The sequence below is a fragment of the Malus sylvestris genome, chromosome 9 (genome assembly GCF_916048215.2).
Source record: "Malus sylvestris chromosome 9, drMalSylv7.2, whole genome shotgun sequence".
In the NCBI taxonomy this organism is placed as follows: domain Eukaryota; kingdom Viridiplantae; phylum Streptophyta; class Magnoliopsida; order Rosales; family Rosaceae; genus Malus; species Malus sylvestris.
This window is the reverse complement of record NC_062268.1, coordinates 29,225,400-29,252,280: the sequence shown is the minus strand read 5'-3', so window position 1 is coordinate 29,252,280 and position 26,881 is coordinate 29,225,400. Positions and strand designations below refer to the sequence as shown.

At 39.0% G+C, this 26,881-nt stretch overlaps 3 protein-coding genes across 6 annotated transcripts in view; 1 reads left to right on the top strand and 2 right to left on the bottom strand.

Annotated features, from left to right (window-relative positions):
- Positions 1 to 733: 733 nt before the first annotated feature.
- LOC126583188 (zinc finger CCCH domain-containing protein 2-like) lies at positions 734 to 2,565 on the top strand. Its single transcript, XM_050247506.1, has one exon. The coding sequence runs from the start codon at positions 822 to 824 to the stop codon at positions 2,139 to 2,141; it is 1,320 nt and encodes a 439-aa protein (XP_050103463.1). The 5' UTR covers positions 734 to 821; the 3' UTR covers positions 2,142 to 2,565.
- Positions 2,566 to 9,785: 7,220 nt separating this feature from the next.
- Positions 9,786 to 26,881, bottom strand: part of LOC126583182 (phospholipid-transporting ATPase 2-like) — a 26,998-nt gene continuing 9,902 nt past the window's right edge. For both annotated transcript variants that reach the window (XM_050247492.1, XM_050247493.1), the window contains exons 14-25: positions 15,918 to 16,072; positions 15,678 to 15,758; positions 15,410 to 15,530; positions 14,808 to 14,914; positions 14,280 to 14,411; positions 13,425 to 13,578; positions 12,464 to 12,581; positions 12,130 to 12,303; positions 11,925 to 11,976; positions 11,052 to 11,179; positions 10,684 to 10,834; positions 9,786 to 10,304 (exon numbers count right to left, since the gene is read on the bottom strand). In XM_050247492.1, the coding sequence (XP_050103449.1) occupies positions 9,966 to 10,304; positions 10,684 to 10,834; positions 11,052 to 11,179; positions 11,925 to 11,976; positions 12,130 to 12,303; positions 12,464 to 12,581; positions 13,425 to 13,578; positions 14,280 to 14,411; positions 14,808 to 14,914; positions 15,410 to 15,530; positions 15,678 to 15,758; positions 15,918 to 16,072 (1,712 nt within the window). In that variant the 3' untranslated portion in view covers positions 9,786 to 9,965. The remainder of the gene's footprint in view (positions 10,305 to 10,683; positions 10,835 to 11,051; positions 11,180 to 11,924; positions 11,977 to 12,129; positions 12,304 to 12,463; positions 12,582 to 13,424; positions 13,579 to 14,279; positions 14,412 to 14,807; positions 14,915 to 15,409; positions 15,531 to 15,677; positions 15,759 to 15,917; positions 16,073 to 26,881) is intronic.
- The window catches only part of LOC126583191 (uncharacterized), a 20,428-nt gene continuing 14,432 nt past the window's right edge, over positions 20,886 to 26,881 (bottom strand). For 2 of the 3 annotated variants that reach the window (XM_050247509.1, XM_050247510.1), the window contains exon 2: positions 20,886 to 22,292. In XM_050247509.1, the coding sequence (XP_050103466.1) occupies positions 20,894 to 21,439 (546 nt within the window). In that variant the 5' untranslated portion in view covers positions 21,440 to 22,292 and the 3' untranslated portion in view covers positions 20,886 to 20,893. Of the gene's footprint in view, positions 23,888 to 26,881 lie in introns of all 3 variants that reach the window. The other variant, XM_050247508.1, reaches the window with a different exon arrangement.

Sequence of the window (26,881 nt, the reverse complement as noted above, 5' to 3'; positions counted from 1 at the left end):
GATCATAATCATGGAAATCAACAGAAATTAATAAATACACTGGCGTGAGAAAGAAATGGAAAGGAAGAAGAAGAATTGAAAGGGGAAGGAAAAATGAGACTTCTCGTATACTACAATCATCATTTAATTAACGAGAGATTTTTTCAGTGTGACTGTCACATGGGATAGTACATCACGTGTTGTTATATAAATGGTGGGATATGTGTGTGTTAAAAAGTTAGTAACTTAAAAATAAAATTTCCCACCATTTACATAAAACACGTGGTATACTACTCGTGTTCTCATCACAACTAAAAATTTCTCTTAATTAACCATCTTTTTATTAGTTCTTGATTAATTAAATAGTTTTTTAATGGAAATTAAATGTTAATTAATTTAAATGACGTGGTTATCCACATTAGATGTCACCTAAAGTGATATAAAATTGTGGTAAAAAACATTGTAAGAATAGCATTATTGAATCCAAAACATGTTGTGAGAAAACGGAGATGCTCCACTAAGCAAACACATAGCCAAGTTATTGCGTGCCAAGTGAATTGTGAAGCTGCCACATACCCTTTTTGCATGCCCAACCCTAATGCTATGCAGCCACGCATCTCTCTGCCCATCCCCCTTTCTCTGTCCTCGTCATCGATCACCCCTCTCTCTCTCTCACTAAGCTTCTCTCCCTCAACCACCTATATAATCCACCCTCTTGTTCCCCTCTCATCAACACCACCACCACTCTCTCTATAGCTAGTGAATCAATTTGGTTTATACACACGTTAATATTGTTACCATTGTTAATTAGTTAGGGCTTGCATCCATCATATCAATCAGAGATGAGTAGTGTTTGCGACGAGCAGCACAATTTCCACCCCTCCCACCAGCTCCAATCATTCAAGAAAACCCTCCTCAGGGACAGCAACACTGACTTCCCACCGAGGAAGCTCCTCACCCGCCGCAGCCCCCAAGAATTTCCCTCTTCTGACATGTACGCCGCAGCTGACCGCGGATCCCCGCGCTTCTCCTCCGCTGACGAGGCCCTCGTCCGCAAATTCCTCCCCTGCAACACCGGCTCTGATGACTCTGATGACGACGAGGTCGATCCCTACTCCTCCGACCACTTCCGCATGTTTGAGTTCAAGGTCCGCCGGTGCACCCGCAGCCGCAGCCACGACTGGACTGACTGCCCTTTCGCCCACCCCGGAGAGAAGGCTCGCCGGCGGGACCCGCGCCGCCATCACTACTCAGGCACCGTGTGCGCGGACTATCGGCGTGGATCATGCAGCCGCGGCGACAGCTGTGAGTTTTCGCACGGAGTCTTTGAGTGCTGGCTGCACCCGGCGAGGTATAGAACTGAGGCTTGCAAAGACGGGAAGAACTGCAAGAGGAAGGTGTGCTTCTTTGCGCACACGCCACGTCAGCTTAGGGTTTTGCCGGCGGATCAGGTGCTTTCCCCCATGGCTGGTTCCAAGAAGTACCACCTGAACAACTCATCGGTGGGGTCGCCCCGTTCCTGTTCGAACAACAATAAACAGTACTGCTGTTTGTTCTGTCATTCAGCGGCGGCGACGTCGTCTCCAACTTCGACTCTGTTGGGCGGTATGTCTCATCATTTGTCGCCGCCTGTGTCGCCAGCAGCTAAACACTGCTCGTCGGTGGACGAGTTTCATAATTCGCCAGTTATGTCTCCCTGTGGTGGGTTAGGGTTGGGGTGTTTGGATCAGGTGCATGCAAGCACAGGTGGGTTGATGAGCTACAACGAAGTGGTTGCTGAGCTCATGAGCTCCTTGGAGGCCATGAAATTCCATGAAGCCGCCGCTGCCGCTGCCGCTTCTCAGAAGAGGTGGGTCGACATTTCATTTGATGTGAATATGAATTATGCTGCTGCTGATGACGATCTGCAGCAGCAGCAACAACAGTTTATTCTTTCACCGTCCACTCCGAGCCCAAGCCAACCATTTGGAGGCGGAAAAGGACGCGGGATCAATTTTTTTGACGGGGATGAAAATTGGTCATCAAGAAATGGAAGCTTGTTGGGTTTTGATCGTGATACCAATATGCCCATAAAAAATAAGGAGATCATTAACGGAGGAGGGTTTACCTCAGCCGCTGACTCGGACCCGGATCTTGGCTGGGTTAATGACCTCTTGATGTAAAGGACTTTGGTAACTCTCTGACTGCCATGATTTGGAAGCTAGTTGATCATCATCGTGTGATGTGAAGGACGGACGGACGGACGAGATCCAACTTAATAAAAGATGGATGGATGGATGGCCATCGTATCTGTCCATTCCATTCCCAGGCCAACTGTATATATTGCATGCTTCACCAGCCGTACGTACGTACGCGTATGCATACGGGATTGAGCCGTACATTATTAATTGTTGTCATTATTTTCTGTTTATTTTTTTCAATTATCAATTGTTGTTAATTTCTTTGTTGGAGATGTTTTTTCTTTTCTGAAGTCGGAGGCCGAGTGTATTTATAATTAGCTGATGAGTTGATGACGTTGTTAATTTCATGTATCTATTTGATATTGAAATGCTTTGGAGAAGAATTATCAATCAATATATTCATATACATCTATATATTATGCAGTTCTATTTCACAAGTTCTATTTAATTAAATTTGGTTTCCTTAATCTTCTGCCTACAATTGATATTTGCGTGTCAAAACCTAATCAGCCAAGACGATAGGGTTTGAAAATCATGTTTGTGATACTATTGTCTCGTGAGAACTTTCTGCCCATAGGTGGCATGGAAAATCTTGATTAGCTACGTGGCAGACATGCAGCAGTGTTCGCTTCTGGCTTGATTTTGGATTTTCATTCATCCAAATAATACAAACACGTTGATTTGTTAGTCACCTGATAAGATAACATTGATGGGAACAAGGGGTTGCAAGCACAGCACAAGGCATACACCCTTAATTTCCCTTTTGATCCAAAACTACGTACTACTCATACCAACCAACGACGACTTGCATATATATTCTCAAAGTCAAGAAGTTAATAAAATAGTGATTTATTTTATGGTATCCGAAGAAGTTGAAGTTCGATCATAAATAAATTGGAAATACAAGAAGCAGTATGATTACTTATTATAAGTACATGCAAGGTCCTTTATTTTCTCAATGTACTCTTAAGTCTCTCAACATTCAAACTGAATTGAGATTTTTCAATGTGACCGGAACACAGAGCGGTACATTACGTGTTACTATATAAATTGGTAGGATATGTGTGTTAAAAAGTTAATAACTTAAAAAATAAAATTTCTCACCACTTATATAAAAATACGTGATGTACCAACTATGTTCTGGTCATAATGAAATTTTTTTCCAAACTGAACTTCTTTGTACCAAATTAACAATTTCATATCTATACCATCTCTTTCTTTTCTTGGAGAGTCCTTCAAATAAACTAATTCGAGGAACACTTCGTAGGGTTCTACGTAACTTCTTTTAATAATTCAAATTATCTATATTTTGCCATCATGCATAAGTCATCCTTAAAAAAATGGGACAAATTCTTTTTCATTAACACATCCAATTACTGGTAAAGAAAAAATAGCCGAACACGATAAGATAACCATTTAATGTAACGACTTAATGTAACTAAGGGGGAGGGGGATGAGCTTAGTCTCTCCATGGGTTAACAATAATGTGGTTCAATTTAGTTTTTAGCGAGAATTGAACCTAAGACCTCTCACTTACAAGTAAAGAGAAATACCACTAGATCATAGTATTAAGTAGCTACAAGTGTCATTTAAATAAGCTTACTTTGAAACAAATGTTGTCCTTCGATATTTGAATACATATGATCCCTTCTACTATTAACTTGTGTTCCACTTCCACGTTAATATTATTTATTTTACAAGTGTTTGACAAAGTTTGAATTATACCACCATTTACACACTAACTAGAAGAACAATTAACAAAGGAAAGTAAAACAAAATTAACTACAACTTTTTTGGGATAAGATTTATAGTTTCTATTGTGCATTTATTCAACGGATCACATATCACACCGAAACGGCCATGAATATTGTGACTAGCATGGAAGTCAATTACTAAATCGTCACGTCACTAGAACACAGCAGCTCATCTACCACGACAATTCTACCACGGACTTTATGTGCTCGTGATAAAAAGTGAATATTTATCACGGGCTTAGTGAGCACGTCGTGGATAATAATATTTTACAACGAGCAAATAATGACCCGTTATGATAAAATACTATAATACCACGAACTTAGTCAACACGTTGTAAAAATATTAAACCACCACGGACCTTCAACGTGGTATATAGTTCGTAACCACTCTGGATTCTTTTTATCTACCACGATCATTAAGTGTGGTAGAATTACACACATTATTAAAAAAAATTCAGAAAGCGGGATTACAAATTTCCCAAAATTTGAAATCTATGAAACTTACTAATATTCCCGCCCTTCTCAAAATTTAAGTGAAATCCTTCTCAATTCCTATTTCTTATGGCTTCCTCTTTATTCTCTGGGCAGACTCCCACCTACCATTGCCGACTTGAAAACTCCCCACCGGTTCTTAGCCATCTACAGATTTTCCTATTCACCTTTTCCCTCTCGTTTACCCCTTGTTTTTTCTTCCCTTTCGTACTTGTTCTGGGAATATTCCTTTTTCTCTCTCTCTTTCTAACTTCTGATTTTCATTTTTTCCTGAGAAAACTGCAGTAATGGTGAGCTTCTCAGCCCTCTGAGTTTTTACTTAACGATCTTCGTCAATCTGCTAGTATCGCTCTAAATCTCCCTGCTAGTGCCCCAACTGTTGTTGTCATGAGCCTCTGCTTCATTGGCTTCATCACGGATCTTCATGTGTTCGGCAAGCTGTACCTCCACCGATCTAGTGGCGGAACTTGAGGTCTAGGTCCTGGTTCAGATCGGGTTCGGATTCGGAGCTTAATTGGTAATTCAATGCTACAAATACTTTGTTTTCGCTATGCTATGTAAATTATTTCAGAGTTGATATTGTTAGGGTTTCAATTTTGTTTAAAGTTTGGATCTTGGATTGTGTTTGGATCAAAATCGTGTAATAAATATTTAACCTTTCGTTATTTTGCTTTCTGAATTTTGATATGCTATTGAATGATTGAGAATTTGATGATCCAAAAGTTTTGAATTTGTTAAAATTTTAGAGATTAAAAGGAAAGCAGAATTGTGTAAACTTGGGAGATTCATGTTACATAAACTAAGTAGACGTTTGCTAATAAGAATTGGAATTGAAAAAAGGGCATCCAAAGCAAAAGGGATTAGAGCTTTTAGAAAATAAATAGGATTGGCTTTGCAATACATTGGCTACTGATGTATGTTCAGAAAAAACTGCCCTTGATCCATTTTGGGGTGAAATCTTGATAAATGTAAAGATAAGAATGGATGAATGATCAACAAAATGTGAAGAGCTTGATTGTAGCCAACAATAATTAAGCTTTTTTCCTGCCCATGATTGGGACTTTGATTAGAAGGTATTATTTAAAGGGTTTCATAAGGTTGTTACATAATGAATGCCTATTTCTGTTAATATCTTTATTAGAAGGAATCAGAAGTTTGGACTGGGGCTGAGTTTATCCACATGGTTCAGCATTTGATACCTGTTGATCCACTGCCTGTCTCAGTAGTTTAGCATATCCTTGGGATAATCGGTACTAGGACATTTTTTTTTCACTTAGATGATGGACTGTTTGCATTTTGGGAATTGACTTTATGGATGAAATTTTTCTGTATATCATGTCCTTGAGTTAAGACATGAGTTTCCTTTCTAAGATATATATTTTTTCTTGTTTTATCTCAAAGGTGGTTGGTGGTTCTAATTCATGAGGGTCCATAACTCCAATGTCAGCTATTCCATCAACAGGAAACTACAAATTTGAAGTGTGTACATGGGTGGGCAACTGCAAATTTGAAAGGAATTTGATTGGAGGTATTCAAGGAAAACTAAAGTCTTCTAAGTGACAATTTCCTTGTAAATGGAGGCGTATTTCATAATTGATAGATAGTTTCATATTTCTTAGGACATCACATTGGTTTTATAGGTGATTTTGTTGTAGTTTAGTGTAATACTTGTAATTCTTTTTAAACATGTAATAATTTAAAATTTTATTGTATTATAGTAAATTTGGAATTTTGTGGGTTTCTATATATATATATTTAATCAAAATTTATATATTGTTTTTATTTAATTTTTTATTTAATTTTTAGAAATTTTTTTATAATGGGCATTAGCCGTGGTTAATTAATGGTCCACAACGGTTTTAGCGTGTGGTGTTAGATTCGAATTCACTATGGGCAAAGTCCGTGATTATTATTTAATTGACAACGTGCTTTGGCCGTGGTAAAAGTCTAAACTTTTTATCACATCCTTAATACTAACAGGCAGTGTGTCCGTGGTGGATTTCGATCTACAACGGACATCCACCGTGGTAGATGACCTTTTTTCTTCTAGTGCGTAAAACATATAAAGCTTTATCGCTGTGGCAGAAAGTAATCATGCTTATGCACTATGGTGCGAGTTCAATCTTCATAGATTCTCCTTCTCCCTAACAATTAACTATTTAATTCAGTAACGCTATTGTGTGTAAAAAAAAAAATGATCACTTAGAGCATGAGAATCTTAATAACGTTATTCATCAAAAGTAGATCGAGGGAACGATGGATGTACTAGCACACTCTATTCTATATGCTCCCTAGGAGGGATACTTATCTGAAAGACAGCTGGGATATATGGTAATGGTAGGGAAATCCCCCATGAGTCTCTGTAGTCTGTACCTAAAAGAATACGAAATGCAAAGGAAAACAAATGCAACGCCCTTTTCTTGGCTGCGTAATGGCTAGGTGCGATGCAAATTATGCAATGCGCAATGGTCCCTAGTGATTTAGGTGATGATTTGTCAGATACGACTTAAAAATAATACAAATGGTGTGGGGCGGGTGGGGGAGCAGCCCATGCTGCAATCAAATGACGATTTCTGCATTACATAAAACGAATTGATCGTTGTTGTAGCACTTTGGTCTAGTCTCATATGCAATGTTATGTGTAAAACTTTTTTAGCATAGTGTTGTATTATTGAGTTGAAAGTCAACATTACGTGATAGAGTAATGTCGTTTCATTTAAGTTTTTTACATGTGTTGATACCCCAATCTCAATTTTCATTTGATCTATCTATTTATATAGATGAAGCCAGAAGGCAAGAAGGTGAATTATTCATATAATTCTAAAAATACTCATTTCTAATTAGGATTTTAAAATAAAGCAATTCTATTTAAAAAAAAAAAAAACTATCAAAGCAAAACTATAATTTTTCTGCTTTATTTCTTTTAAATAAAAAAAATTCTTTCAGAAAAAAAAAAAAGAATAAAAATTGCAAGTGAAGGAGCAAATTGTCATACAATTAGAAAGAGGATAGTTTTTTTTTTTTTTTTTTTTTTTTTTTTTTTTTTGTTAAATTTAGGTTTGGGGACAAAAGCTCGTGGACTTGGATTCTCTGCCCTCCCCGTGCCCTCCTGTTTTGTGTGGTCATGGTTAATCCATGCTAACATTTTATATTGTTTTTTATAAAAATAATAAGACAAAAAAAAATAGTAATATAAAATATTGACGTGGCTTAACCGTGACCACACAAACAGGAGGGCACCGAATTGGGAGGGCAGAGAATCCAAGTCCAAAGCGGACTTGGATTCTCTGCCCTCCCATTTCGGTGCCCTCCCCGTGCCCTCCTGTTTTGTGTGGTCATGGTTAATCCATGCTAACATTTTATATTGTTTTTTATAAAAATAATAAGACAAAAAAAAATAGTAATATAAAATATTGACGTGGCTTAATCGTGACCACACAAACAGGAAGACACGAGGAGGGCACCGAATTGGGAGGGCAGAAAATCCAAGTCCAAAGCCCGTGCCATGCCCATCAGGCATGAGAAATGCTCGTGACAGAATTTATTAGGTAATAGGTATGGCTGACACCTGTAAATGGGTACATTTTTGTATAGGCCCCTTGTGGTGTTTATCGATTAATTTGTCTACAGAGGCAGAAACTTTTATGGTGAATCTTCTGACGTTCATGCAGATGATATAGACAGATCAAAATTTAAAATATTGATGATATCGGAAATATCGGTAGTCTAAAAATATAAAAATTTCGATGAAAATATCGGGATATTATCGATATCAATAAAAATTGAATAAAAACCAAGGAAATTGTAAGAAAAACTTAGAAATTTTTATTAAAACTTTGTAGAATGTTTATTTAGTTAATTATCTATTAGTTTATCACAAAAAAATTGGAAGGAAATGCATTGCATGATGGATTTAACTGATTTAAGTTGATTATATAGCGAGCTGTCAAACATTGTAAATGTAGAAAATATGTAGTAATTAATGAAAGAAGTTTAAACACACCATAATCATTTATATATAATGAATTAGTACAATATTTTACACTTTATACATTGCATGGGAAGATATATGAGTGACTTAGTACCACATAGAGTTCCTATTAAAGTCTAAAATATCGATGATATCAGAAATATCGGTAGTTCAAAAACACGGAAATTAAGATGAAAATATTAGGATAATATCGATATTTTAGACCTTGGGATAGATCAAACTTTGTGAACTCATGCATTGCATTTTGCAAGTAAATAAGAGACGAAGTTATGAGTGAACTTGGGATAGATCAAATATTAGGATAATATCGATATTTTAGACCTTAGGATAGTATCGATATTTTAGATATATGAGTGAACTCATGCATTGCATTTCGGGTCAAAGGATAAATTTTTATGAATTTTCTTTGTTTCTCTTGAAATTCATAAAATTGTTGCAGTTACAACCAGAGACAAAGTTAGAGATGTGTATGGATGGAGGCATCCTCAAACAACAAAGTCACGAATTAAAAAGCTCAAGAATGTACTAAACAACAAACTTAATCCATAAGGTTTTTCATACAACATATTACAATATTTATTGATGCGTTTTTATGTTTCAAGCGTTAAATGACAACCTTATTACCAATACCATCAAATATTGCTCTCTCTATAACAGTAACCATATTATCATTCATCCATTGATCTTCCTTACATTTTCACAATCTATCTTTATAAATTTCTTGGCCGAAAATGCTCTTTCAACAATGGAAGTAGCATATGGAAGCGTTAATGCTACTATCACAAACAACTGAAAGAGTACATTTTTCACAACCACAACCACAACCAAAACTTAAAACAAAAAACAAAAACAAAAGAGTGGGGGCATCCGCCCTATGAGCCCAAGGTGGCTTTGTCCATTGTAACATTGTTAATTTCGGAAAAAGATCTGGATCCCGTGATCTCATCCATTTATTGTATATCGTGTGGTCAGTTTTCGTTAAATACTATTCATATTTAATTTTAAATTTTAAAATGATTTTTGACCACACGATATACGCTGAAATGGTGAGATCATAGAAACCCTAGGAAAAGGATCCGGCAATGATCATTTTCTGTTAATATCCTTCCAATTGCATGTAGTCCAATATCCTAATAGATAAGATATTGAGTTTCTATTCATACATTCCTGATTCAAAATTCCCAGCTTTCCCTAAATTAATGTGATAGTTTCAAACTCTCTCCTCCCCTTAATAATAATTAATTTTTCTTTAAATTAATATTTTTCAAATACAAGGAAATGCGTTTGCCTTGCCGATTTAGTTAAAACAAAACAATCCTAGCTCAAAGTACCAAACACTTCTAGCATCTGCAATTATATTTATTCACTTGGAATTTTTGGCACTCATGATTTGCAGTAATTGAATTATCATTTTCTTTACCATTAAAAAGGAAAACGCATACGATGATTGAATTTAAGCCATGTATATCGACAGCCTATACCTGCTACATACAATGACAGTTCAACCACGGCACCGTCGGCACGTACAATGGGTTCAGTTGGTTAAATGCTGCTAGAGAATTGTACGACTCAGTTGTCCTTACAATTTCTTGCGTAATTCGATGTAGACAATCTCGACTGGGACTGAAAGAAATCGAAAGGTGCGCCTGAACCGAAAGACCTTCTAGTTGAATTTGGTGTATCTGATAGTAGAGGCTCAAAAATTGGATTTCTGTTCTTGGGTTGAGTTATTGATAATGGAGAAACATCTTTTTCAATGGTTCTGGGTTGTGGCTCAATGCTCCCAATAGACAGGATAGGACCACCCAATCGTTCCGCCTGCTGAAGCGTATTGATTTTGCTTGGCCTGTACGTATACCTGAAGTACTTCAGAGCAAGAATCGGACCCATCCCGGCTCCAACTATGAGCTGCAATGCACAAAAAGTTCCCATCAGTATCACCAAGTGTACATATCGTCTCGTTCCTCTTCAGTGCCATATTCTGGCCCTCCGTTCTTGATTTAGAAAAGAACATGAACGGAAAAATTAAATCATCCGTTGGATAATACAAGATTACTGAGCGACGAATGTTTCATCTCTCAGTAGACCATTTGGTGATTCTGTATAACCCAAAAGAAACCACTAAACTAATACAACATCATGTACTGTTCTGCGAACCATTTGGTGGTTCGTAGCGGTGCGTAACACCTATTCAACATGATTTCCCTACCGAGAAATCAATGATGATGATATTTAGAAGGAAGCCACACTGAAAAAATAACTGCAAAGATGGAGAACGGAAATTTACCAATATTGTCATCCAATAAGAAGGCTGTCTACACAAGCGAAACATTATTGTATACATTCCCGATGATGGAATGGCACTGAAGATCCAGTTGATGATATAGAAGGCAGCTAAATTTCCCCATATAGCAAGATGTTGCAATAGTGTAAAGGAACTGCACAAAGCAAACAAAAACAGGTAGTCAGAAAAAAATCAAAAACATTTTTTCTCTCGAGTTTTATTTAATTCTATTAAACAAGGGATGACTCGAACAATTATATAATAATTACCAAGCAAAACACACCGTGATTGCAAAGGATGTGTATATTTTTCTCTAGTAATTACTTGGAAACAGTAAACGCTATATGCAAGCCAAGTATGATAACACTTACTTTGTCTCTAATGCCATAACAAAAGCTTGCAACCAAATACATCCGGAGAGAGCAACCATTGAAATCTCCTCCATTTCACTTTTTTCATAGGCATAGGCATGTATGCTAATCACAAACACAATAATTGCCTGGAAACCAAACCTGGTATTAGAATTGATGGAGAGAAGTAACAGGGAGAAAATCTAGACCAGAGCAGAACTAAAGTTGTTTTGAGAAATGAAAAGCCCTTTCATTCATGCGCCCCCGTAATCTTAGAGATAACTTGAATAACCAATTAGAAAATGCATCTTAACCAGTGCATCCCCACCATCACTTACCACATGCACGCAGATCATCAAGATGGAAAATCTAAAAAGTGATTGCCAACAAAACTATTCAGACCAAAAGGGACCACGACCAGTTCTATAGAAGAATCTCTTGAGATTCACTTCTCAGACGATAAATTGGCTTTGGAGTCTAACTGGTACATCTAACAGTTTTGAGTGGTCCAACAAATTTTTTCTCGCATTAAACAAGGAAAATCTGATGGTTTTCAATGAACTTTAACAAGTAACAGCGAGCTTCAACTATCTATTACTAACACCCACATTTAGGGCCTGTTTGTGACTCCTCCATGAAGGGCTTAAAGTGTATTTTGAGAACAAAAAGCGTTTTTGACTATGGTTGGCAGAAAAACTTAAAAGTGCTTTTGGGTCATCAAAGAAATTTCCAGGTGCTTTTGCAGGAAGCACTTTGATTTTCAATAAAACTCAACGTGTTTCTAATAAAAGGCACTTCTAGCTGAACCGATTATGAGAAGTGCTTTCTAGAGAAGCAGACCCAAATGGGTGCTTAGTTGAGATTACTAAAGAGATTGAAAGGATGAGCACTCACATGAAAAAGGGATCGTCCAAACCATCCAGCAAATGTGCTAGGATTCAGAAGCCTGTTTCAAGAACATCAAAAAGTTCATTTTAAATGACCAATAGAAAGTATAACTTAGCTCAGACAGCAGATGCCCGCTGCAGTTTAAAGTGAAAAAAGTCTTGCACATATGGAATGTAAAACAGAACAAGGATAATGCAGCTTAAAATCAAACCTCCCCGCTTGGCAGTAAAACAAAATTTGTGGATGCTGCATCACAGTATCCTCACTGAGATCTTTATCAAGAACACTGACTAAAACAGGGACACTAGTGTAGAAAACATTATAAGCCATCAAGCTAACCGAATTGAAAAGACTGGTTCCAGAGACCCCTGAAACAAAAGAGAAACTGGCAGCGTTCCAATGTCAGAATAACAGAAAATAGTGATGATGCTGATGGCGAAGAAAAGGTATCAAGAAAAGATCAAACAACAAATGCTACCAGAAATAACTGAAACTAAGAATCAGCTATAAAATGAGAAACGTTGCCCATGGAATTGGAAACTCACAAAATTTGGATGAAACATATCACCAGGGATTTATAAAAGGAGTACTGGGACAAAAATGCTGTACGATTGTATGAGTAACGCCCATGCACAAGTATTAGTCTTTTCAAAAACCTAAACTCTGCAAGCCAGGAGAAGCAGTCATACAGTCAGGGAGTTGAAAATACATACATATATATGTATTGAAGCAAGATACATACAATTACAACATTGATAAATGCATTAAAAAAGGACAAGAATATGATCTCCTTTGTAGGTTATGCTCATCCTAGAACTTACCAGGCATGCATGTACCTTAGCATTTCTTTTGTAAGAAACAAGAAATTTATTGAAGATGAAAAGAGAAGTATATAACGAAATGGCAAAAAGAGTCCATCAGAATCGTACACCTAAAGATAACCCAAAGACTCACACCAAATTAAATGCAAACTAAACCACTTAGTAACGGCAGAACAATCCAAATGAACCAAACTAAAAGGAACGTCCTTAAAGTGCTTTGTCAAGGAAGATAAAACAGAAGCCAGAAATCTCTTCCTGTCCCACAGAGATACCCTTGAAGATTTTTCCGCTTTCATCCCATACAAACCCAATTAACAAGACAGCAAAGCAACTGCACTTTGGTGGGCACCCTCACTTTCCAAATTTACTTCTAAAGACCAGAACAAGAGGCTTGAATTTTCAACCAGGGAAACAAAAAAAAGACTTGCAAGAAAACACCTTGAACAACCCAACATCTCCTATGATCAGAAAACAAGAGTGGACCACAAATACAGGACAACAGGGTTACAAGAAGTTATTTCTAGGTGCATAAATATTTAACGTCATGGAAAAGTTGGCCAAATAAAATAAGATAACTCATATTCTAGCAATATAAGCATAACAAAATACATCTGATAATTTTTAGACTGCAGAGACATGCACACTGCAACCGACAACCACACATACAGAGCTATCATTAACTTACTCCCAATACTATAATCAGCTGCCCTAGCTGCTTGCAGTCCTTCTCTACCACTGATGCCAACCCCAATGTCAGCTTGTTGTATCATCCTCACATCATTTCCACCATCCCCAATAGCCAATGTTCTATAGTCACATGATTTTAGAATCTCTACAAGCTGCAATATATAGCATCACATAAATCAAATTGTCTTCCAATATTTCCTACCATGGCACAGAACCGCCCAGATATATATGATATGCCAGACAGTCGCAACATATGATTAAAGAACATGAATTACTCAAGTGACACATATCGCTCCATATTAAATACACAACCTCTACAAATGTGGAAAAACAATGATAATTTCAAAAAAATTATTCATTCAGTTAGCATCTCTACCAAGTAGGAATGTATGAAACCAGCACTATAGATGCCCCTTAAGACCATTTAAAGAAATGGATGCGTACTGCCGATGCTATATCAAGAAAATCAAAGTATGATGGCAAATAAATCATAGAATTCATCATAAAAACTGGTCATTGCAATGTATGTAACAGTTAATTTGCAGCAACTTACTTTAGACATAAGTTAGAAGGAAGCATACGGTATCACCTACAGTTTTTTTTTTTTTTTTAACAAAGAGAAGTTTACTAGCTCACTATAATGAAAATTGGATAATCCAGGGCTTATTGCATATTTTTCTTGCATGGGAGCCTTCCCTGTCATAACTGAGGAAAAAGCACGTAGCTAACTAAGCAAAGCATAACTAATGAACACTCTTAAAATTCTGCATTTAGATTGGAGGGATCAAGCTTGAAGGAAAAATTGGTACAAGAAAAACTGAAATTAATATAATTAATTAAATCTAAAGAACACCTGTGCTTTTTGTGATGGTGTCACACGACAACATATAGCAGTCCTTGACAATATTGCTAATTCAGTAAAAGCTTTCCGATAATGCTTAAGTGCAATTTCAAGGGACCAGCCATCGATGGCAAATGCCACATCCTGTTGAAGGAAAATGTAAAGAATTACAAGTGAGAGAGCAGAAGAGCAGAATAATCACCACAAATCTAGTATGGTTTGAGAATACATAACAATGCATTTGAAAAAACAGGATCACACAATATTCATATAATTATTAGAGGCAAATCCCGTTCAAGTTTTTTTTCTTTTTTTTCTTGGAGAAAATGTTTTATTAAGAAACCACAAAGGGAACTACAAGAAACATGACAGGCAGTCTATCAGACCCTAAAACAACAGAGAATAACTCCGTACTCAATTATAATAGTTTAATACGACCACAAACCTTTCTCAATACTTTGATATAAAGTTGCATTAGAAATTCACAAAGCAGGGGAATCCATCAATAAATTGAATTTGTGATAAGTGTACAAGCTGTACCTTAGGTTCTGAAGTTGTTATCCTCATTGTAAGTAAAACTCTCTCTAGACTTCTACGAACTTCATCATCAGTTTTGCCATCAATTAACAAAAGCTGACCTTTCGGCTCTGTCAATTGAGAGAGAGAGAGAGGGAGAGAGAGATTAATGGTGGAAAGAATATGGAGAAACAGAAAACCACATTTATTAAGAAGCAATATAATGAAGGTCCATTAAATTATATATTTATATACATATATATTCTCAATTATTTATTCATACAAATTAAGAACTCATACATATGGTATTTTCTTGTCAGTGACAACCTGAGTCTCAACATTTAAGTACAATCAGTCTCTATAGACATGCAAAAAGAGAATATTACTGAGGGTGCACAAATTTTCTTGTCCATGTGACAAAGTAGATGCGAAACAATCGAAATATTAAATATGAGTCGCAGGCAAAGCAGTAAAACAAGATAGTTATACACCTCTCTTACTGCTCTAACTCAGCTAAAAATAGCCTTGCTCATACAGGGACAGGTTTGTCACATGTATGTAACTAAGCTGGACAAAGTGCACAAAACAAATACAAAAACTGATACAAGAGTTGTAATTGTAACTACCAGGGGAAATGAAATTGCATGAAAGAGCAATCTGTATGGCAGTGTTCTGCTTGTCCCCAGTCAGCATCCAAAAATTTATGCCAGCTTTTCTCAACGCCTCAATCGTCTCTGGTACACCATCCTGAAATTTACATACCAACGACAACATTACAAGTTAAGTATCCAGAAACTACCCAGAATTCAACACTCCAGAACATTAGACATTAAGTAGAAATTAACAAAACCTACATCTAAGAAATAACTTTCAAAGGTCTACGGAGAGATTCACCTGCAGGCGATCCTCTATTGCAGTAACTCCAAGAACTTCAAAGTCATGCTCTAATCTTTGGCAGACCTCAGCAATTCTCCACTGCAAGAATAGTTAAATTAAATAAGCAAATGTATAGTATAGATGCACATAATTTCCATGTCTGCGTATCAGTGTATGTACGTACCGATTACCAATGTAATGGATGTATGTATATCTGAGCAATCAATGTTAGGAAAAAATTTCAGACATTTTCTTTACCTCCCTATCAACTAATGTGCTGCTAGCCTCTTTGAACATCAAAGACCATTCTTGATATTCCTCTTCTTTTAGTTCACGCCAAGCCAGACACAGAGTACGTAGTCCCAATTGAGCATATTGGTCAACCGCTTCAACAAATGTCCTTGTTTGCTGTCCTGAGGTATATAATTGGGATTATTGAATGACAATGTAACTGGTATATGACAAAAGCTAACAGAAAATTTCAAGTAGATGCAATGTGACTATTCTCTTTCGTTTATTGAGAGGAGACAAACTTTAGTAAAGCAAAACCAATGTTCATAATCATGGATCATGAGAGTCATGCGACAACTGCGGACCACTTTCAATACAACAAAATAACACCGTAAAATTCGAAACTGACAGCAGATTACACATTATCAAAGAAACAACTAAACCACAATAAACAAATTAGAAGAAATATCACGTCACCGCAGCTTGCAAACCCAGCGTAATAGATGAATAAGGAATCCCCCAAAATCAATGACCACAATGCTGACGAAAATCAGACATGATCCCAAACATCTCCCACACCTGCCCTATTGTAATCCTCAAAACTATCATATTCCCTCCATCAAATTTATCCAGAGATTGCATAATACACCAAACAACCCCACTTCCTTTCTTTCCCCAAAGCCTTTAACAGAATGCTCAACTATTTGAACACCAATTTGGAATGACCTAGAACTCATAAATTCCCTTAAACAGCTTCGATAAAAACTAAAAATGAATAATGAGCCAGTCAACAAACACTTGATCCGCACTCTCCTCGCCCTTTTTACAAAAGATGTACCCGTGACGATAAAGAAATGTAGGGCCTTCGCTTCTGGACATGATACAGCAGGTGCTCACATTCCCACAAAGCCAGAGTTTAAAGGGAACATTTTGATTTCCAAAGCTGACTATAAGGTGGAAAGGAGATGAAACATAAGAAACTAGTGTGCGATTTTAAAGCAAACTGATGTAGGACAAAAGAGATAACATGTAAAAATTATTGATGTTTCTTAAAATAATAATAATTATTATTATTTTTATGGCTATAAGCTTGTGGAGAGGTTGTGAAGTAGGAGAGTGTTAACTAAATAAATCTAGAGTTGATTTGAAGTGAGTGTTGCCAAGTAGAAAAGTGTGGGCTAAATAAATCTAGAGTTGAAATTGATCCAGGGATTTAGTAGGTGATGGGATTATGAATCAATTAGCCTTCTGATTAATTATTTTATCACTTATTTCTGAAAATAGGAGTAAATTTGGGTGTTATGTTTTATTCCCTATGTTATCTCCTAAGTCAGCTTTACATTTCTTGTATATATTTATTATTCTTACAAGATGGAGAAGAATAATAACAAAGAAAAATGGATTTTCTTCTATTTTCCAACATTGAGGAAGACCAATCGGGAAATTTTATGGAATGATGAAATAAAAAACCAAAACTCCGCCGTGTAAGTTTATCTTACATTGCCGGTCCCAAGCCCGGATAAAGGAGGAGGGGGAGGGCGTCAGGTAGTCGACAGCCGGCACTCCATGATCACGTCGAATCCTTATGAAAATGAATCCAGAACGAAATCGCGCTAAAGCTAGGGCGTCACCCGTAAGTGGCGCGCTGTGTGGCCTGAGCACAGTGATAAGTGAGCAAGGGTCGCTGTATCTCCATCGGCACCCGGATACAGTGTTAAATGAGCAAGGGGGCTATAGAAACTTCTTTTCGAACGACTCCACTCAAAGTTGTTTGGGAGCATATGCTCCTATCAACTTTACACGGGACACACAAAAGAAGTACTTTGATCCTATTAGACGGGGAAGGGTGAAGAAGCTAGGACAGAAGGGTAGAGTTCAAGAGAGCAAAATGCGTTTAGGAACGTGGAATATAGGAACCTTGACGGGAAAATCTATGAAAGTAGTAGAAGTTATGGTGAGGAGAAGGATAAATATTATGTGCCTACAAGAAACTAAGTGGGTTGGTCGTAAGGCAAGGATCTAGAAAACTCAGGGTTTAAACTATGGTATTCGGGCACAAATAGAACGAGAAATGGTGTTGGCATCATCGTGGACAAGACCTTGACACAAGATGTTGTAGATGTCAAGAGGGTAGGAGATAGAATCATGGCAATCAAGATTGTAATAGGACAAGAACTTATCAATGTGATTAGTGCGTACGCACCTCAAGTAGGGTTGGATACGAGTTCGAAGGAGAAATTTTGGGAAGACCTTGGAGACTTGGTGCCAGGAATTGCTCAGACGGAGAAGTTATTTATAGGAGGAGATTTAAATGGACACGTGGGTAGGGAGACAGGCAACTATGGAGGTTTTCATGGTGGCCATGGTTTTGGGGAGAGAAACGAGGATGGAGAAGCTATCTTGGATTTTGCAATGGCATATGATCTCTTCTTAGCCAACACCTTCTTTAAGAAGAGAGAAGAACATGTGATCACCTACAAGAGTGGGTCGTCAAAAACACAAATAGATTTTCTTCTAATGAGGAAAGGGGATCGTATAACTTGTAAGGATTGCAAAGTTATACTAGGAGAGAGCGTGACTAATCAACATCGCTTGTTGGTGATGGATGTACATATCAAAAGAGTGAGAAAAAAGAACAAGACTTGGAAGTGCCCAAGGACTAGATGGTGGAATCTAAAAGAAGAAAAACAAGCCATTTTCAAAGAGAAAGTAATCACCCAGTGTGTGTGGGATAGAGAGGGGGAAGCTAACCAAATGTGGGATTCCATGGCTAGTTGTATCCGAAAAGTAGCAAAAGAGGTATTAGGAGAGTCCAAAGGCTTTGCCCCACACCAAAAGGAATCTTGGTGGTGGAATGAGGAGGTACAAGCAAAGGTGAAGGCTAAGAAGGAATGTTGTAAAGCCTTATACAATGATAGGACCGATGAAAATGGTGAAAGGTATAGAAAAGCGAAGCAAGAGGCGAAGAAAGCTGTGAGAGAAGCTAAGTTAGCGGCTTATGACGATATGTATAAGCGACTAAATACCAAAGAAGGAGAGTTGGATATCTATAAACTAGCTAGAGCAAGGGAAAAGAAGACAAAGGACCTAAACCAAGTGAGGTGCAGCAAGGATGAGGATGGAAAAGTTCTTGCTACAGAGAACGCGGTTAAAGACAGATGGAAAGGTTATTTTCATAATCTTTTCAATGAAGGACATGAAAGGAGTGCTTCTTTAGGGGAGTTGAGTAACTCAGAAGAGTGTAGAAACTACTCTTTTTATCGTAGAATCCGGAAGGAAGAAGTGGGTGTAGCTTTGAAGAAGATGAAGCATAGAAAAGCAGTAGGCCCAGACGATATACCAATCGAAGTGTGGAAAGTTTTGGGAGAGACAGGTATAACATGGCTCACTGACCTTTTCAATAGGATTTTGAAAACGAAGAAGATGCCGAATGAGTGGCGAATGAGCACTTTGGTGCCTATCTACAAGAATAAGGGCGATGTACAAAATTGCATGAACTATAGGGGAATTAAGCTAATGAGTCATACAATGAAGCTCTGGGAGAGAGTCATTGAGCATAGATTGAGGCAAGAGACACGGGTTTCGGACAACCAATTCGGGTTCATGCCAGGGCGCTCAACCATGGAGGCAATCTATCTCTTACGAAGATTGATGGAAAGATATAGAGATGGGAAAAAGGATTTACACATGGTCTTTATAGATTTGGAAAAAGCGTATGATAGGGTCCCAAGAGACATTCTTTGGAGGATTTTAGAGAAGAAAGGAGTACGAGTAGCATATATCCAAGCTATACAGGATATGTATGAAGGAGCAAAGACTGCCGTAAGAACTCATGAAGGACAAACCGAAAGCTTTCCCATAACTGTAGGATTACATCAAGGCTCATCCTTAAGTCCTTACCTTTTTGCGTTGGTAATGGATGAGTTAACAGGACATATTCAAGGTGATATTCCTTGGTGTATGCTTTTCGCAGACGATATAGTGTTGATAGATGAAACTCAGGAAGGGGTAAATGCAAAGCTTAACCTTTGGAGAGAAGTGTTGGAATCTAAAGGTCTTCGCCTAAGCCGATCAAAGACAGAATATATGGAGTGCAAGTTCAGTGCAAATGGAGGCCAAAACGAGTTAGGGGTGAGGATCGGAGATCAAGAAATACCAAAGAGCGACCGTTTTCGTTACCTAGGATCTATCTTGCAAAAGAACGGAGAATTAGATGGAGATCTCAACCATAGAATACAAGCTGGATGGATGAAGTGGAAGAGTGCATCCGGCGTGTTGTGTGACCGCCGTATGCCACTGAAGCTCAAGGGAAAATTTTATAGGACGGCAATAAGGCCGGCGATGCTGTATGGCACAGAATGTTGGGCGGTGAAGCATCAACACGTACACAAAATGGGTGTAGCGGAGATGAGGATGCTTCGTTGGATGTGTGGGCACACGAGAAAGGATAAGATTAGGAATGAGGATATCCGGAGTATAGTAGGAGTAGCCGAAATTGAAGGAAAGATGAGAGAAAATCGGTTACGGTGGTTTGGACATGTGCAAAGAAGGCCTACTGACGCTCCGATTAGAAGATGCGACTATGGGATAGAGGTTCAGGGCCGAAGGGGCAGAGGAAGACCTAGGAAAACTTTGGAAGAGACCCTAAGAAAAGACTTAGAGTACTCGGATCTAACGGAGGACATGACACAGGACAGAACACAATGGCGTTCTAAGATTCATATAGCCGATCCCACTCAGTGACTTGGATTTTCCAAGTCTCCAACCGAGAAGTTTTCCTCACTCGGGAAATTAAGGGAACACTACCTCAACCTATATGCTCCACTCACAAAGCTTCAACATACAAGCTTCAACAAAAGAAAATTCAAAGAACTTAGCGAAGAAGGCTTTGGTGTATTTAACACAATACGTTGAAATGAAGGAAAGCTTATTTATTGATATCCCCGATAAGTTACAAATATGTACATATACTTGAGTCAAAATAAACAAACAAGAGGGAGCCTTCACAAAGGTTGCTTAGGAGAAGTCTCAGCAGTCGGTAGAGCCCCAGAAAGAGAAGGCACCGGAGGGGGATCATTCGGAGCCTCAATACTGGACAAAACCCTAGAAGGAGGAGGCATCAGAGATTGATCATTTGGAGCTTCATTACGCGGTACAGCCCCAGAAGACGAAGGCAATAAATGCCTTTGGAACAAACCCACAAATCTCTGATGATCAAGTAAAACCTGACCATCAGATTCCTTCATCTGGTCAAGCTTCCTCTTCATGTTTGTAGCATAGTCATGTGCGAGCCGGTGCAACTGTTTATTCTCATGCTTGAGCCCTCTAATCTCCTGTTTGAGACTCATCACTTCAGCCGCCAATGATTCAACTTGGCGGGTTCGAGCAAATATGCGTTGGGCCATATTAGACACAGAACCTGCACACTGAACACTGAGAGCCAAAGAATCCTTAACAGACAACTCATCAGACCGTTTGGTAAGTAGTCTGTTATCTTTGGGAGTGAGAAGGTTCCTGGCCACTACCGCAGCGGTCATATCATTCTTCATCACGGAATCCCCAACGGTAAGAGGACCAGTAGGGGAGACGAAGGATGGGCGTCATATGTTGTCTGGAGAAGGCGGGGCTGCCTCTTCAACAAGGTTCAAGTCAAAACGACGGTCGGAAGGGCCAGACATTTTCAAAGGTGTTGAAGAGAGAAGAGGTCGGACAAATCAAGATCTTAGAAGTGCAAGAATGGAGCTTCTACTGGTGGATATTCAAGTGTGCTTTGGAACTTAATGTCAGCCCCTATAAAAATCTGCACTCGACGAAGCTTCAGAAATCGAAGAGGCGCCTGCTCAGAAATCGAAGAGGCGTTTGCTTTCTCAAAAGCTGGGCTGCTCAAAGACCACAAAGGCCGATCTCAGAAATCGAAGAGGCTTGCTTTCTCAAAAGCTGGGCTGCTCAGAGACCACGAGGGCCGATTTCAGAAATCGAAGAGGCACCTACTTTTCCAGCCTTGTCAGCACCTGTCACACACACACTCAGCTTTGCGGAAATTATGGGCATTCTGTCGAAGATTTCTGGCGAAGTAGAAAGCACATGAATCGTACTGTTCAATCACCCACTTCCCACACGCAACAGTAGCTCATGGGTACCACAGATAACTTTGCCAAAGTTCTCTGACAAAGTTGAGACACGTGAAGCTTGCAGCTCCCACTACATCGCTCTGACCAAGAAGGGTAAAAGAATTGCAAAGAAACAACACTAACAAAGTTTAGACACATAAATTTTGAAGGTCTAGCTACCATATTATTACCCACAAGGGTAAAGGAACAGTACCACTGCTGGATAATTGGAAAGTCCCGGTGTGTCAACCTCTGTGCTTCGTGGCAAGGTAGACTAGCAAACATGCCCAACCTTTACTCACATTCGAGAAAACACTCCTAACAAGATTGCTTGCTCCAAAATCGAAGAGGCACCGCCCTCCGAATCTCGAGAGCCAAACTCCCAACATGATTACTTTCTCAAAAATCGAAGAGAGGGTAAAGGAACAGTACCACTGCTGGATAATTGGAAAGTCCCTGTGTGTCAACCTTTGTGCTTCGTGGCAAGGTAGACTAGCAAACATGCCCAACCTTTACTCACATTCAAGAAAACACTCCCAACAAGATTGCTTGCTCCAAAATCGAAGAGGCACCGCCCTCCGAATCTCGAGAGCCAGACTCCCAACATGATTACTTTCTCAAAATCGAAGAGAGGGTAAAGGAACAGTACCACTGCTGGATAATTGGAAAGTCCCTGTGTGTCAACCTCTGTGCTTCGTGGCAAGGTAGACTAGCAAACATGCCCAACCTTTACTCACATTCGAGAAAACACTCCCAACAAGATTGCTTGCTCCAAAATCGAAGAGGCACGGCCCTCCGAATCTCGAGAGCCAGACTCCCAACATGATTACTTTCTCAAAAATCGAAGAGACACCGCTCTCCGAATCTCGAGAGCCAGACCCCCAGCAGGATTGCTTTCTCAAAAATCGAAGAGGCATCGTTCTCCGAATCTCGAGAGCCAGACCCCCGACAGGTCTGTAATCTTCACACGCAACATCAGCTTTCCAGATACCACAAACCACTTTTTCAAAGTGCTCTGACAGAGTTAAAACATGTGAAGCTGGCAGCTCCCACTACCGTGCTATAACCAAGCAGGGTAAAGGAATAACATTATTACTTGATGTTAGGGAGACTCCTATATATGTCGACTTCCATCCCTAACGGACAGGCAGACCTGCAAAAATGCTCAACCCTTTCTCTTATCTGAGAGGGCACTCCCAACAAAGCCTTTCGAAATATTCAGCTTTCTTTCCCCCCGATAATACCTCTGTAAACAAGCTATACTAGAGCAAGAATATCTCATATCATCAGGGTTAAAAGCAAGAGTATCCCATATCATGCTTTTTCCCTGTCTTTTCCTTTGGCCTTGTTCTTACCTGCAAGACAAGGAGAAAGAGAGCAATCAGTCAACACTTGGAATCAAGCTTCCAGCCAGGAACTGACTGCCTGGAACCCCTTACCTGATTACTTACCTGGCATTGCTCTCGAGTACTCATCTTCAACATCTTATGCTTCCAGGGAAGATACCGCATCTGCCTGAGGAACAGATAGGGCAAGTGAGAAGGATACAAGGAAGCATGTGGAGACAAGCGTAACAGCACACGTGCCGATACATCCACTACTCTATCAAAAGCAAAAGTATCCCATATCAGCAGGGTCGAACGTACTCTAGATTTGATGGACTTGTTTTGACCCTCAAATTCTTCAGTCGGCCTTATACTCTGGAGGAAACCAGAAAACCCTCCAGCCCAGTTCAAGAATAAGCATGTGGAAAGTTACTTCTTCAAAAGCAAAAGTATCCCATATCATCTCTCCTCATTTTTCTTCTCTTTATCCTTCATGCTGCCTGCAAGATAGGGAGAATGTGAACAATCAGCCGGAGCTCTGATTGCTTACCTTGTCTGTCACCTCTTTCAGCAGATCCCCCAGCTCGGCGACTTGGGGACTCCTACTACATGGTTTGTATCTCGCTTGACCAAGCATGAAACTACAAGTAAGCTTCAAGTGAAATTGATACATTACCTTGTGCATCTCCACCAGTTACAGATACCACCCCTGGATGAAGGAAGAGTACTTCCAGAGAAGATGCCACATCTACCTAAGAGACAGATAAGGCAAGTCAAGACGATACCACACTCCAGTACTTAGAAGTTTCGTGGCTACGAGATCATTCTCCCACAATATTTCCTAATGTCATTTGTACTAAATCATTCACTTGTACTCACTAAAGGAGAGCTTGAACCTATGTACTTGTGTAAACCCTTCACAATTAATGAGAACTCCTCTATTCTGTGGACGTAGCCAATCTGGGTGAACCACGTACATCTTGTGTTTGCTTTCCTATCTCTATCCATTTATATACTTATCCACACTAATGACCGGAGCAATCTAGCGAAGATCACAAAAAGTGACCGTTTTCGCTACCTAGGATCTATCTTGCAAGAGAACGGAGAATTAGATGGAGATCTCAACCATAGAATACAAGCTGGATGGATGAAGTGTAAGAGTGCATCCGGCGTGTTGTGTGACCGTCGTAGGCCACTGAAGCTCAAGGGAAAATTTTATAGGACGGCAATAAGGCCAGCGATGTTGTATGGCACAGAATGTTGGGCGGTGAAGCATCAACGTACACAAAATGAGTGTAGCGGAGATGAGGATGCTTCGTGGGATGTATGGGCACACGAGAAAGGATAAGATTGGGAATTAGGATATCCGAGGTAAAGTAGGAGTAGCCAAAATTGAAGGAAATATGAGAGAAAATCGGTTCCGGTGGTTTGGACATGTGCAAAGAAGGCCTACTGACGCTCCGGTTCGAAAATGTGACTACGGGACAGAGGTTCGGGGCCGAAGGAGTAGAGGAAGACCTAGGAAAACTTTGGAAGAGACCCTAAGAAAAGACTTGAGTACTTGGATCTAACGGAGGACATGACACAAATGAGCGCAATGGCGTTCTAGGATTCATATAGCCGACCCCACTTAGTGGGAAAAGGCTTTGTTGTTGTTGTTGTTGTTGTTGTTGTATGAAATAAAAACCAAGTAGCCCATCGGCACCACTTTTAGTTCAACGGTAACCCTGTCTAACTTTTGCATTCCATTTTGGACACGGATTGAGTGTAATGGGTGCAGATTCTTGTGTACTTGTAAAGCAGCAATCGTGATGCAGATACTATATAATGTGCTTTCTTTGTGGCTTAGTTTTAGTAATTGTATAGTTCATAACCGTACCGTATCAAAGTTGCATCACTTGTGGTTGTGGTTGGGTACAAGGGGGTAAAATAGTAATTCAATTAATGGTCCTAAAAAGTTGTTAGAGAAGTTTTTTACTTTTTAGCCAAAAGGATAAGACTACAAACATCACACCAGTAGGGTTCTGAATCACACCTAAGGCTAGGATGTAGCACACAAACCCAGAGAGAAGCAAAGCTTCTCCAACCCCTAACTTTTCATTTTGGTACAACAATATTCTACTCTAAAAGGAGGGGACTAAGCCACACAACGGGCCACCCATAATTATTACGTATCAAACTTACATGGATGTGAGTCGAACTTGAGACCTTCCACTTACGAGTGGAGAAAAATACCACTAGCCCGCAGTGCTTATGGCCGAAATTACCCCCAACTTATATATAATTAATGGTGCGTTTGGATGAGGGACCTTAAAGTTCCGAGGAACATAGGCCAAATTTGTTACAAACGCACTGCAAAAAAGTACTAGATGCAATACATTTGAGAGGACTTTCTAATGACACCTTCAAACGTGTCATTTGAAAGTACTTTGTTTAGAGTCTTTGTAGTACATTTGTAGTGTTTGAGTACTAGCTTTCTAGTGCTTGACTAATTCATTTAAAGTGCTCTTCCAGTGTAATTTTAACTATTGAGAAAAGAGTCCAACAGAAAACATAACAAAAGAGTCCCACAGAAACCCTAGATAGCAAAAGTACGTAGTACCATAACATAGGTCCAGCATCATCCAACATGTGCCAAATTACGGCACGAGACCTAGAACCACCTTTAGTTTGTGGCGGATAGCCTTTTAAGGCATGCTGTCACTTATATTATCAGGAACCTCGCTCACCCATCTAACTTCCAACTCCAAAAATTTGCCCTTGAAGGAAACAAACGAAAGGAGCCCCTTCCAACCTCCAAATCACTGACATTCCTCCTAAAGCTGAAATTCCAATTGAAAGGAAAACAAATAGGGTGCGTTTGTTGCACCAGACTGTCTCGGACTGGACTAGCTGCAGGGACTAAACTGGACTGGCTTAGACTAGACTAAACTGGACTAGTTTAATGAAGCGTTTGGTGCAGTGTCAGTACTAAAAAATAGACTAATAACAAATTTTAATATTATATTATTTAATTCATATTTATTAATATTTTACATTATTTAATAAATATTTTGTAATATTTTATTATTAACTCTGCCTTATCTCCGCCCCTCTTCCATCCCAATTCCATTCATCCTCTCTTTCTGCCTTTTCTTCGCCCCTCTCCCTCTGTTTTCTTCCTAATCTTACTTCGTTCCTCTCCCTTTTTTTCTTCGTCCCTCTTCCTCTTCATCTCCATCTTCTTCTTTTGTTCTCCGTTCAAACGACAATGCAAGAAAGAGAGGGACGAAGCAAGAAAGAGATAGAAAATTTAGGAGATGGGATTGGGTTGCATGTGCGATTGGCTCGAAAGTGGGAGATGGAGAAGGTCTGCAATCAAGGAGTTTCATGTTTTCTGGGTTCGGTTTGCCTTCAGTCAATCCCATCGTCGATTTAAGCTTATACCCACTGCAGATTTTTTTTTTTTTTTTTTTTTTTTGTGTTTTATGGTTTCTGAGTTCGATTTAAGCTTGTAGATTTTTGTGTTTAATGGTTTCTGGGTTCGATTTAAGCTTGTGGGTTCGATTTAATTTTG